The sequence below is a fragment of the Haplochromis burtoni genome, unplaced genomic scaffold (genome assembly GCF_018398535.1).
Source record: "Haplochromis burtoni strain Fernald_Lab_line unplaced genomic scaffold, NCSU_Asbu1 Contig_430, whole genome shotgun sequence".
NCBI classification, from domain to species: Eukaryota; Metazoa; Chordata; class Actinopteri; order Cichliformes; family Cichlidae; genus Haplochromis; species Haplochromis burtoni.
The window spans coordinates 408045-419385 of record NW_024582791.1 but is presented as its reverse complement, the minus strand read 5'-3'; the positions used below and the strand labels follow the sequence as shown (position 1 = coordinate 419385).

Below are 11341 nucleotides of genomic sequence, written 5' to 3'. Positions count from 1 at the left end.
TATTGCAATTTTTTTTTATTGCGATACTGAGTTACCTGACAAAATACAGTCATGTGTTTTTACACTGAAAAGAAATAGTGAGCTCTCACAATGAACACATGCTTCACGCACACATACACGCACACGCACACATACGCGCACGCCACATTCGCAGAACCTTCGCGTTAAAATGAAAAAAGCATGCAATAATGTTCAAAACACATCTCAAAACTGAACCTCCTCCCCTCCCCCGACTCGGCTGATCCAAAAACTCCAGAAATGTTGGAATGTCCACATGTTTAGGTTCGATATCTACCCAACAAATTCAACTATTCAAAGTTAGTTTTAAATACACACAATAATGATCATCGATAACGACACTGAGTCGAACAGTCAGTCGATAGTGATGACTTGCAGCAGGAAGTCACCAAGAGGCTGGCGACGTGCACATTTACATTCTACCAGTCGCCGCGAGGCTCCCGGTTTTATTGGTCAGACTGTCCTCTCAGTCCGCTTATAACAAAAAGAAAGAAAGAAAAACAGGCTCGGCCAACAGTAGAACTCAAAAGCGGTGAATCGAAACATGAAACGGATGCAGTTCTGAAAAGGAATAAACACTGAGAGAGATTTTAAATACATTCGCGAGTCATTCAGTAAAATCTGTTGTCCTGGTGTGTGGATGTGATGCGCTTCCGTCTTTTTTCTTCCCTCACTTGGTTTAAAAACAGAGAGAGATGATGCCTTTCTATCACTTCCCTCCTACTCGCCCATTACTCCACCTGCCAAAACCATTAAATAGAATACGCAAGCTGGGAGAAGAGCTTCTTCTTCTTCTTTGCTTTCCTTTTTTTTCTCTTCAGGAAGTAAAAATAAAATAGTCTTTGTGGGGGAGCCTAAAAATAAACAGCTGATTTAAAGCTTCCCTCATGATTTCTTTCAAAGCAAACAGCTGTTGTGTCACAAGATGGCCTTTCTTTTATCTTCTTTTTTCGTCCCTTTGGTATTGAGGTTTGGTCGTGGCTATCACACATCTCCCCTTTTTTGTCACTGGGGTGGGGGGAAGGGAGGGAGGAGGGCACAGAAAGCCTCGTACCCCCACCTTTTAACAGCATAGTTCCATCCAGCAATCAATCTGCAGACATTTACACATAAAAGGAGCAAAAAAAAACCCCAAAAAAAGTAATAAAATATCCAATTTTCACCCAGAACTATACAGTGGAAGGGTTACATCACCGCGGTGGACTATTTGCCTTCTTGCGGCGCGCGCTCGCAGGAAGTGATTAGTTTCCAGGCAACAGTAGTCTCACAGAATTCGTCTTTGGATTCGAGCCTCTTCACATGTTTTTTTTGTTTTGTTTTTAATGATGTAATCGCTTCGTGGTATAACTCTGGGTTCATGTTTCAAATAACAACCAAAATCCATTTATTACACATTTTCCATTGTCACAAGCAGCACACTCCTTTACACTAGCAGCCACACTGAGTGGTACATGGTACAACTTTTTGGCAACACTCCCCTACGTTGGTCCTGCTCTGTTCTGCACGTCGGTCCATTCAGGGAAGAGTTTACCATTTGTTTGTTTGTTTGTTTGTTTGTTTTAAAGCTCTGCTCCTGGTCTGGAGAAGGGCTGCAGTTTGTCACGAAAAAGTCCCGACCCACGACGAGACACAACACACCGTCGGAGAGAGAAAAGAGACAGAACAAGAGAGAGAAAGAGAGAGAGAAAGCAAGAGCCACCATCCATCTCCTCCTCCTCCTTCCTTTCCTTCCTTCCTTCCTTCCTCCTCCTTCCTCCTCTATGCCTCCCACTCACTCCTCACACACCGACTCGCTCAGGTCCACGGCGCCACCCCTGGTGAGCCGCCGCATCTTGCTGAAGTCGTGGTCGGTCCTCAGGTAGGAGAGCGAGGGGCCTCCCTCGCTGTGGCTGGCCAGGTCCTGGGGCTGGGCCTGGGGCGGCAGGGCCCTCATCTCACCGCCGCTGCGCCAGTACAGGGTGTATTGCTGCGGGTCGGACACTCCGAAGGTGGCGGCACACAGCTGCGCCAGGGCCTGGCTCGTCTCCCCGGCTCTCCACTGCAACGTCCGCACGGCGCTCCGCTCCCCGTCCTGGAACAGTATCCGAACGCACCTCTGGAGGCAGCGAGGGAGGGAGGAAGAGAGAAAGAGAGGGAGAGAGAGAAAAGGAGTGAATATATATACTGTATTTATGCAAAACACAGGTCAAGAGGCTTATGGAGTGAGGGCAAACGAGGGGGAGGAGAGAGATGGAGTCAGAGGAGGAGTGAGGACTGTATAAGCACGGGCTGATACGCTGCCACAATAAATGAGCCAAAAAAAAATAAAAAATCAGAAAAAGGACGTTCATGAAAGAAAAATGCCTCTTAAACAAAGCTCCTGCTTCCCACACACAGCCGGCAGGTCCGAGAGCTTCACGCGAAAGCCATCTTCATGAAACTGCTCTGTTTTCCCCTGCTCTGCTTCATGTTACAGCTTCACTGACAAACTCCCGGCATAAATCCACTCGAGCGAGTCCACTTCCAAACTCAAATATCATCCATTAAACTCGCTCTGCTCTGGTGCTCTGCTGAAGTCCCCCCCCTCTCCTCCACCACCGCCACCACTCAGCAGACACAAACTTTTTTCACATTTTCCACAGAGCAAAAAGCGAGCAAACCCAAAACTAACAGGTCTATCGCAACAATCGCTGCTCTTCAGGCACTTGAGCCATTACATAATGTCAGATTCGACCACCTACAGACGCCCTCACAACTCTCTGTAAAGCACACACACACACACACACACACACACACACATTGTGAAAACATGCGGGACATAATCCTTTTTACCAAACATCCAACCTTGAGAAACCAGGGAGAATCCTCTTCCCTGTCGCTCACGGAAACACACAAACAGACAAACCATCCAGCCTGCCTCCCTCAACACACACACCACAGACGAATAAGTGGCTTTTAAAAGAAGCAGAAAAAAAGAAAGAAAAAGCAGTCAGTAGCAAATATAATCAACAGGTCAGCCATTATCAGAACTTACAGAGTCACTGAGCTCCTCGCTGTCCGTGTGCATATTGTGTTTGCCTGCTTCGATGGGTAGATGCAGCTCAATAAATTTCATGTTATCTGACCGCCCACTTCTTCATAGCACTTGGCTCACTGATCCCCGCCTGTGTCAGTGGAAAATCTGGCTGCCGGGTGAGTTAGATCGGCTATTTGAAGCCAGGAGAGGAACCACGTGACGAGACAGAAACGTTGTGGATGACAATGCCTGTTTTCCATGGCATCTGGTGGACCGTTACACAAACGTGGGGCCAGCAGGATGATAATAGGAGAGTGTAGGTAAAAAGTCAGCGTGCGTGTGTGTTAGTGTGTGTGTGAGCGCGCATTAATGCACGACCGGTCGTAAGCCGGCAGCCCCAGATCAGAGGATTACCTCTAAAAATGTCTAAAAACTAATCCCCCCAAATGAATTTGAAACGTGTTTGCACTCAGAAAACCAAAACAGGGAAATCCAGGTGTGCTCTTTCACCTCTGATTTAAAAACCGGCTTTCCAAAAACTCCAGCTCTGTCCCCGACTTCATCAAGAAGCTTCAGCGGTGATGCCCGAAATCAACTTTGAGTCAAATGTGGATCACTGCTCCTTTTTTTTCTACCCCACCTGCCAGAGTCACAGATAGAGGACAGTGTGATGTTGCTCAACACTGTGTTGCCATCAGTGTAATTAATGTGCTGTAATATCTGACCTCTTTGGATGGATTAGCACCTCTTTTTCGATGTCGCTTGCTTCTTTCGTGCAATTTTTATGTGCCAAAGCGCACTGTGACAGTTCTAAGCAGATGCTGGCCGCTCCAAGCTGCAAAGACCACACGTTTGATACGAGAGAGACTTTGATTGTTCTGCCAGAAGAAAAGAGATTTTAACTGGTGCCATCAAGCGATGATTTGCTTTGTTATTCCCTGACAGTCAAAGACGAAGCCAGGGTAGCCTGCTTCTGAGTGCAGCTTTGTGTTTAATCCATAAACGTGCAGAAAATGGTTAAAGCTATACTGCTGTCCAACACCAGCACTAGTCAAAGCAGCATGCAGAAGCTTTGCAGCTGCATGGAAACACTTGTCTTGGCCCTTGTATGAGGTAAGCTAGAGTGGATCCAGAAAGTATTCACATTTACTAAACAAGCTATTTCTAGTAACTCTGTAATTATGCTGAAACTGCCAAACTGATAAATCAAACACACAGTTTCTTGGTGAAGGGGTGAAATCAAAACCCCAAAGTAGACTCCTCTGCAAATAGAACAAAACCTGCAGATTGAGAACATCTGAGTAAAAGATGTTCTGGTCTGATAGGCGGCATGGTGGAGTGGTGATTAGCACTGTTGCCTCACTGGGTTCGACCCCACCTGTGTGGCGTTTGCATGTTCTCTCCGGGTACTCTGGCTTCCTCCCACAGTCCAAAGAGATGCAGTTAGTGGGGTTAACGTAACTGATGATTCTAAGTTGCCCATAGTTGTGAATGTGAATAGCTGTCTGTCTCTCTGTGTTAGCCCTGCAGTCCGAGCATCCTGAACTGGAACCTTGATGGATAGATATTCTGTTCTGATGAGCCTTATAACCCCAAAAAACATTTAGAGAAAAAGATTGGGACAGGAGATAGTTGTCCTGCGATGTCTTCTTAAACCTGGAAATAGCAGCAGGACTGAGCGTGCAGGATGCAGGACATAAAATGTCCACATCCTTGCTGCGAATTAGACTTCAAGCAGCTCCTACAATTACTTCCTCTTTCTTACAATCTAAGACGTGCTGGTGAGCGCGCAGGGGATAGACTGTTTAATACCCAAGTCTGATGCTTTGCTTCTTACACTGTGCAGCTGTAGCTCAGGTGTTACAGCAGGTCCAATCAGAAGGTCAATGGGTTAATCTCTGACTGCTCCAGGCCACATGTCTAAGTATCCTTGGTTAAGATACCAAACCCCGTGCTGACACCCCTAAAACCCCCTTGAATCCATCCGTTGGAGTGTCAGCGTGTGTGAAATGGTGGATGTCCAGGAAACGCCAGGCACTGCTTGGTAATAGCATCAAGCTGAGGGAAAGGCAGACTGATCAGAGCAGAGAGACGGAGATAAACCACCTGACAAACAGGCGACGGTTCACCTTTTTAGCATGACAGTGACTTGAAGCTAATAACCAAACAGCCACTCTGGAGTGGCCTCAAAGCAGCTCTCTGCCTGTCCCTAAGTGACCCCATCAAATCCCAGACTTAAACGCCACAAAACATCAGTCGAGAGGTCTGAATAGGCGCCTTGCATCCCATCAGGCTGAGAGAATCTGCCAAGAAGTATAGAATAAAATAAAAGCTTATTTTGGCTGCTCCCTAATTCCCAACAGGGTGCCACAGCAGGGTAGCTCTGCGTGTTTAATTTGGCACATTTTCTTTATGCCAGATGCCCTTACTGATTCAACCTCAAAGGGATTTGCATCTCCTCCTGGGATCAAACCAGAGATCTTCTGCTTGTTGGGCAAACGTGCAAACCACTACATTATGGAAACAGTCCAAGAAAAATGGAATAAAAGCCACACTTTTACAGGCTTGACCAGAGTTATCCAAGAAAGCTGAAAACTGTAAGGAGATTTCTGCAAAGCTACTGATTAGCATTAGTTTCTTTATCCATATTATCAGTTTAATCCAATTCCCTGCGTTGGTAATAACCTTCATGTAGAAAAACAGATTAAAGAAAGAAAAAAATAAGACATCCGCCTCACATGTGTTTGTTTTTCTTTTGATCGTCATTCATCCACCTGTAAGATTTAGTTTCGTGTCTTTAAACCGTTTCTGCCGTTAAGTCGTCCACACGGGCCAGAATATCCCATTAGAGTTGTCTCACTGCATAATAAGCAGCTGTCCACACATAAATCACCATTTCACACAAGAGAGGTTTGTGTGAAGGCTGTATACTACATTACTCCACAACAAACCCACATGTAATGCTACTAGGGCTTGTGCACTGCTACAATCGAAGCAGGCGGCGCCTACTTGGCTCTGCTGATTCTCTTTCTGTCTCTGGGCCTCTCGGCTCCGTCTGCAGCTCCACTCTTTCAGCGCTTCTTGGACCTCTGGCGTCAGGCAGCCCGAGAACGGCTGCTCCTTGTCCAGGCTCTGGATCAGACGCAGGCTGGCGTACACGCTGGTCAGGTAGTAGCCACCTGTAGGCGAAAAAGGTGTAGGAGGGAAAAAGAGTGTAAAAACAGGACTAAATCTTGCATCACATAGTACTTCCTCCTACTCTGTCCTTAAAAAGATTGTCTTAAACTTCACTGCCATGTTCTGCTTTCAAGAGATTTTTCTTTTTTTGTTATTTACTTCCTAAATTCACTTCCTACACTCTTCCTGTGTAAGTCAGAGGTACGAATTAATAATAGAGGATAATAATATAATAATAATGTAGTAACAGCTACCAAAATACAAATAAGACAGAGTAGATTATGAACAGTCAGTGCAATTTTAAGACAAAAAGCGAGTAAAATGTGAATCATCAAACGCAGATTTGTGGTAATATTTGAAAATGTGTATTTTTGAAACCAGGAAAAAAAATTAACTAGCTGTCATAAACCTTCATAATATCTGTTACCTGTGTTCCTTCTTTCTGTCTTTTGTTAGTTTTTCATCTTTAACTTCCTGTTTTAGATTGAAAGGTTAGCTTTTTGTGTGTGTCTCTTCTGGTTTTAATTCCTGTTTGTCTTCCTTTCCCATTTTCACACTTGTGTCCTCTCTCCTGCATCCCTGACGATTTTTGATTATCAAATACATTCAAGTATCTACAAACGTTTTGCATCAGTGTTTTATTTCTACTAATCGAATTTATTCATTAAAGTCACTTTTCTTTATATGGGAATAGGTATGTAGTATTAGTAGAAGTCCAACAGCACAGTGTTCGTTAGAGTAATTTGCATTGCCACCATATAAACATAAAAACACATAAGAAAAGCTTCACACAACAAAAAAAACCACCAAATCATTTGTCAATGACCTTTTTAAAAACAGTTTAAGGTTGCACTTAAAAATATTCCAGTCTGGATACAATTTGATTTCTTCTTCCTCTTTCAGCTGCTTCCTTTACGAGATGCTGCGGTGGGTCATCTGCCTCCATCTCACCCTATCCTCCTCCGTCACACCAACACTCCTCATTCACTACACCCATGAATCTCCTCTGTGCTCTTCCTCTTCTCCTCCTGCCTGGCAGCTCCACCTTCAACATCCTTTGTCAAATATATCCACTCTTCCTCCTCTGCACATGTCCAAACCCTCTGACCCTTGTTTCTCTAACTTTCTCTCCAAACTGCTCAACCTGCGCCGTCGCTCTGATCTACTCATTTCATCTCCAGCTCGGTCTCCTGTCTTTTTGTCAGTACCACCGTCTCCAAAACATACATCACAGCAGATCTCACTCCCATTTTGTAAACCTTCACTCATGCTGCCATCCTTCTGTCATAAATCACCCCTGAGACTTGTCTCCATCCCCGCCACCCTACCGACACTCTCTTTTTTATCTCTCTCGTGCATTGTTTATTGCTTTGGATGGTTGACCCCCAAACTCAGAGGAATCAAAAGCACCTGAGAAGGTAATTTGGTCCTATTTGGCCTTTGGCCCCACTTTTGATTGTTATATCATCAAATGTTTATGTTGTCTGGCTATTACAGACGGTGATTAAAAATAACCTGACTCAGTTATGCACTGTGCTGTCCCAAAACAAAGACAGCAAATGTAACAAAACTATTGTGATAGCTGCTCCTGCACTGCACAGTAACAGAGGTTTAATGATGGCTGTTGTACCAAAGATATCCTGGGACGACCTGAGACAGTGTTGCGGTGCGACCGATGCCACAGTTTAGGACCTACCCTCTCCTCCGAGCCACGAGGGCTCCAGCAGCTCCATCATGTACTCCACCTCTATGAGGATGTGAGGCTTGTTACACTCCACGATCACATAAGACAACGACGGCAGGAAGTCGTCCCAGCTAACTTCCTGTCCTGCATATATATTAAGAGAAGGAAAGGAAAAGAAGAGGCTGTCATCGTTCTTTCTGACAGCTTGAAATGAACATTGTACCAAATAAACAAGTGTACAAAAGCAAGCAGGTTGTGCTGCTGCCCACACAGATACAGTTTGAAATATGAAGGTTTTGACAGTGAAGAATGGCTCTGCAGAGACGCCTGACCTTCATTTTTTTCGTCTTTCTTTCTTTTTTTTTTTTTACAGCCAGGATCACAAGCAGCAGCGACAAAGCCCTTTATCTGTAAACACTACAGAAAGTGAAAAGTCTCCAGTCTCAAACTTGATCTTTAACTAAAAACATCACAAATCCACATAAAACTCCAGCTGAAGTGACTCCATCTCTGGCTACCCGTGTTTCTGTCTGTGCAGCATCCAGCAGTCTCACCGTGTAAGGACCCCATGGCCTTGTGCACACACTTGCACACTTGGAGCAGCAGCAGCACCTTGTCGATGGGCGAGTGGGTCCGCTGCATCAGGACCAGTTTCTGCTTCACCCTCTCCACCTCTCGGCTGTCTGGAACGCCCGTCCGAACACCGAGCCTTTCCATGGTGGCGTCCCCTTTCAGCCGGAGCAGGTTCTGGGTGAGACGCTGGGTGGAGCCGTCCTGATTGTGCAAAGCGACCAGGGCTTTCTCGAGGTGGGACCTCAGAGGCCTGAGCACACAGGAGAACATGGAGCGCTCCAACGCCAGGTCTGCGAAAAAGGGGAGGGGCTTGTTATTCGGGAAAACCAGCATTTATTCTGACAAACTGATGCACAAGGAAGGAAGAGAACTAATTTTTGTGTTTTGTGCAACTGGGAAATACTGACACAGAAAGGTCTGCAGCAACACTTTTCATAATGCATGAAATTCCTTTTAAATTAAGAAAAAGCAGAAGAAAAGCTTTTTTTCCAGTTTTTATTCTGTCCTGCATTTTGAGAAGCACCCATGGAAATTAAAACAAAGGTACGTCTCTAGAAGAGGATCTTGGGGCCGCACCTTCTTCCAAATGACGTAATCACCTTTTTGGGTGAGGAACAGTGTTGTTCCACTGTGCATCACTGTAAATATAACTATAAATATAACAACAACCACTCAAAATTCTTCAGGTAATTTTATATTTAAACAATAAAAATACAATTAAAAAATTGGCTCCCCCTCCTATATTGTGGTTTGGTCTTCTGCAGAGGCGTGTCTAGAAGGTGGGCATGGGTGGGCACCAGCCCACCCTCAAAATGTGATTCCCCCACCACCAAAGCAGCACCTTCAAACCAGAGGAATGTTAATCTTGTAGTTCCTGATACCACTGGATGAGAGCACAGATAGGACTAGTAGGAATGTAACTGAGTACATTTACTCAAGTACTTCACGTAGATTTAATGTACTTGTACTACATTTAAATATTTCCATGTATTCTATACTTGGAATGCAATTATTCCACTTCATACGCCATTTGTTTTAAAGCTTTCGTTACTTCTTATTTTGCAAATTAAAGAGATTCACACATCAGTAAATCAATAATTATAACCCCAAAACATCATTAGTACATTTACTTCAGGTACTTTACATATATTTGAACTATTAAGCTAGTTAAATAGGATTATAACTGTTACTTAGGTTAAACATCTAAATTCTTTTTTCCACTTTGCAAAACAACTATTCATCACAAGATTGTGTTTAAATTCTCATGCAGTTTCACTTTTCACACAATAAATCTGCAAAGGCAGGGCTGTATATGAGCTTTACATGTTATAATTTATTCAATTTAATATTTCTAGATAAATGCCAATGTCAGTTGTTTTCTATGGCACATTTAAAAGCAACAAGGTTAAAAGTAAATGTGCTTTGCACAACAAGCAAGATAAAACCACAGTTCGGTAAAATAAACTTTGCAAAGGTGAACTTAAAAGAAAGCATATTTGAGACACTGTTCTTTATGCTCACTAGTCAATAGAAGAACTTTTTTTACTTCACACCTGAGTCTTGTGCTTCAGTGCTGCCTCCCTGTACGGTATCAACACCCATGCTGCAGCGCAGTAACAATCCTGATGCTAATGGATTAATGAAATCAATTAAAATAATGACCTCATTAACCTTGCTGAAATTTTAACCAATTTTCAAGTGGTTCGTTTTAGTATTTGTTCCTGATTTCCCATGAGACCACACGGCTGGCTCTGCATCCCAGCCCACTGCCACTCCATTTACAAAATCCTGGAAATGTCTAAGTGGGGGGTGGGGGACCATTAGGGACCGTAACATTTTATCTACATTTATTTTAACGATTACTGCTCTCAAATACTCAGCCATCATCCAGTGACCTGCGATAAAGTGCACATAAAGTAAAATTACCTTCAGAAAACAGACAAATATATGAAAATACATAAAAAAATTCCAACAAATAACATTGGCTTGATTTTTTTTAATGATCTCGCCCACGCCGTGTCAAGTCCCATTGTCTGGTTTCAAATTAATATTTAGATTATTTATTTAGAACCTTCATTTAGAGGAAAATAATAATTCAGATAGCAATGGATCTGACAAAGTACGCTTAATGGAGCGATCCACAGAAACACAAATTACAGCCTTAAAAGGTTTAACTACTAACACACATTACTTACAGAGCGTACTGTACTTGACTGTGTGCTTTCTGTTTTGCCTCACATCATATAAAATCAGATGTGCTTTGGATTCGGGAGATTATTGCTGAGTGAAATGTTGTTCAAACTCTTCTGCTTCAGTGCAGAGTGAGTGTTTGTAGAAACAGCTCCTATTTTGCATGGTCACATTAACCTGAAAGCGACCCTCCCTGCAGTTCACCTCCCGGCACAGTTTTTCCATTAACCCTTTTCTCAGAGCACAAACCTTTGCAGAGACACAGGAATCGTTTCAAGGTAACACAAATCAAAGTGATCAGCAGTCCTCCTCTGGCTGCAGACTGAGACTGGGATTTGTGCCTGCTATTCTTAGTCAAGACATAGTTACAGCAGCACATAACTGCTCCAAGAAAAAAATGTCTAGACTGTCATTTCGATCATCTCTCATCGCTTTGGGCGTGTTAAAGCCTGGGAAGACTGAAGGTGGTGAGATACCGTGTAAAAAAGATAAAAAAAAAACAAACAAAAGGCGATCTACAACCTTCTGACAATTTATTGTGAACGCTTATTTCCATCATTGAAAGTTACAAATTATTAGCAGGTAGAGCTAAATCAAAAGAAATTGAGTTTTTATCTCAAAATTGAAACTTTAGATTTAGTCGAATTTTTGAGTCTTTTTAGTGGCAGAAACAAGTTTCCATAATTTATGGCAAACATCCTGGC

At 43.5% G+C, this 11341-nt stretch overlaps 1 protein-coding gene across 2 annotated transcripts in view; it reads right to left on the bottom strand.

The window, feature by feature from the left end:
* The window catches only part of rin1b (Ras and Rab interactor 1b), a 41062-nt gene continuing 29721 nt past the window's right edge, over positions 1–11341 (bottom strand). For both annotated transcript variants that reach the window (XM_042213260.1, XM_005945309.2), the window contains exons 9-12: positions 8429–8737; positions 7887–8018; positions 6023–6192; positions 1–2113 (exon numbers count right to left, since the gene is read on the bottom strand). In XM_042213260.1, coding sequence (XP_042069194.1) covers positions 1790–2113; positions 6023–6192; positions 7887–8018; positions 8429–8737 — 935 coding nt within the window. In that variant the 3' untranslated portion in view covers positions 1–1789. The remainder of the gene's footprint in view (positions 2114–6022; positions 6193–7886; positions 8019–8428; positions 8738–11341) is intronic.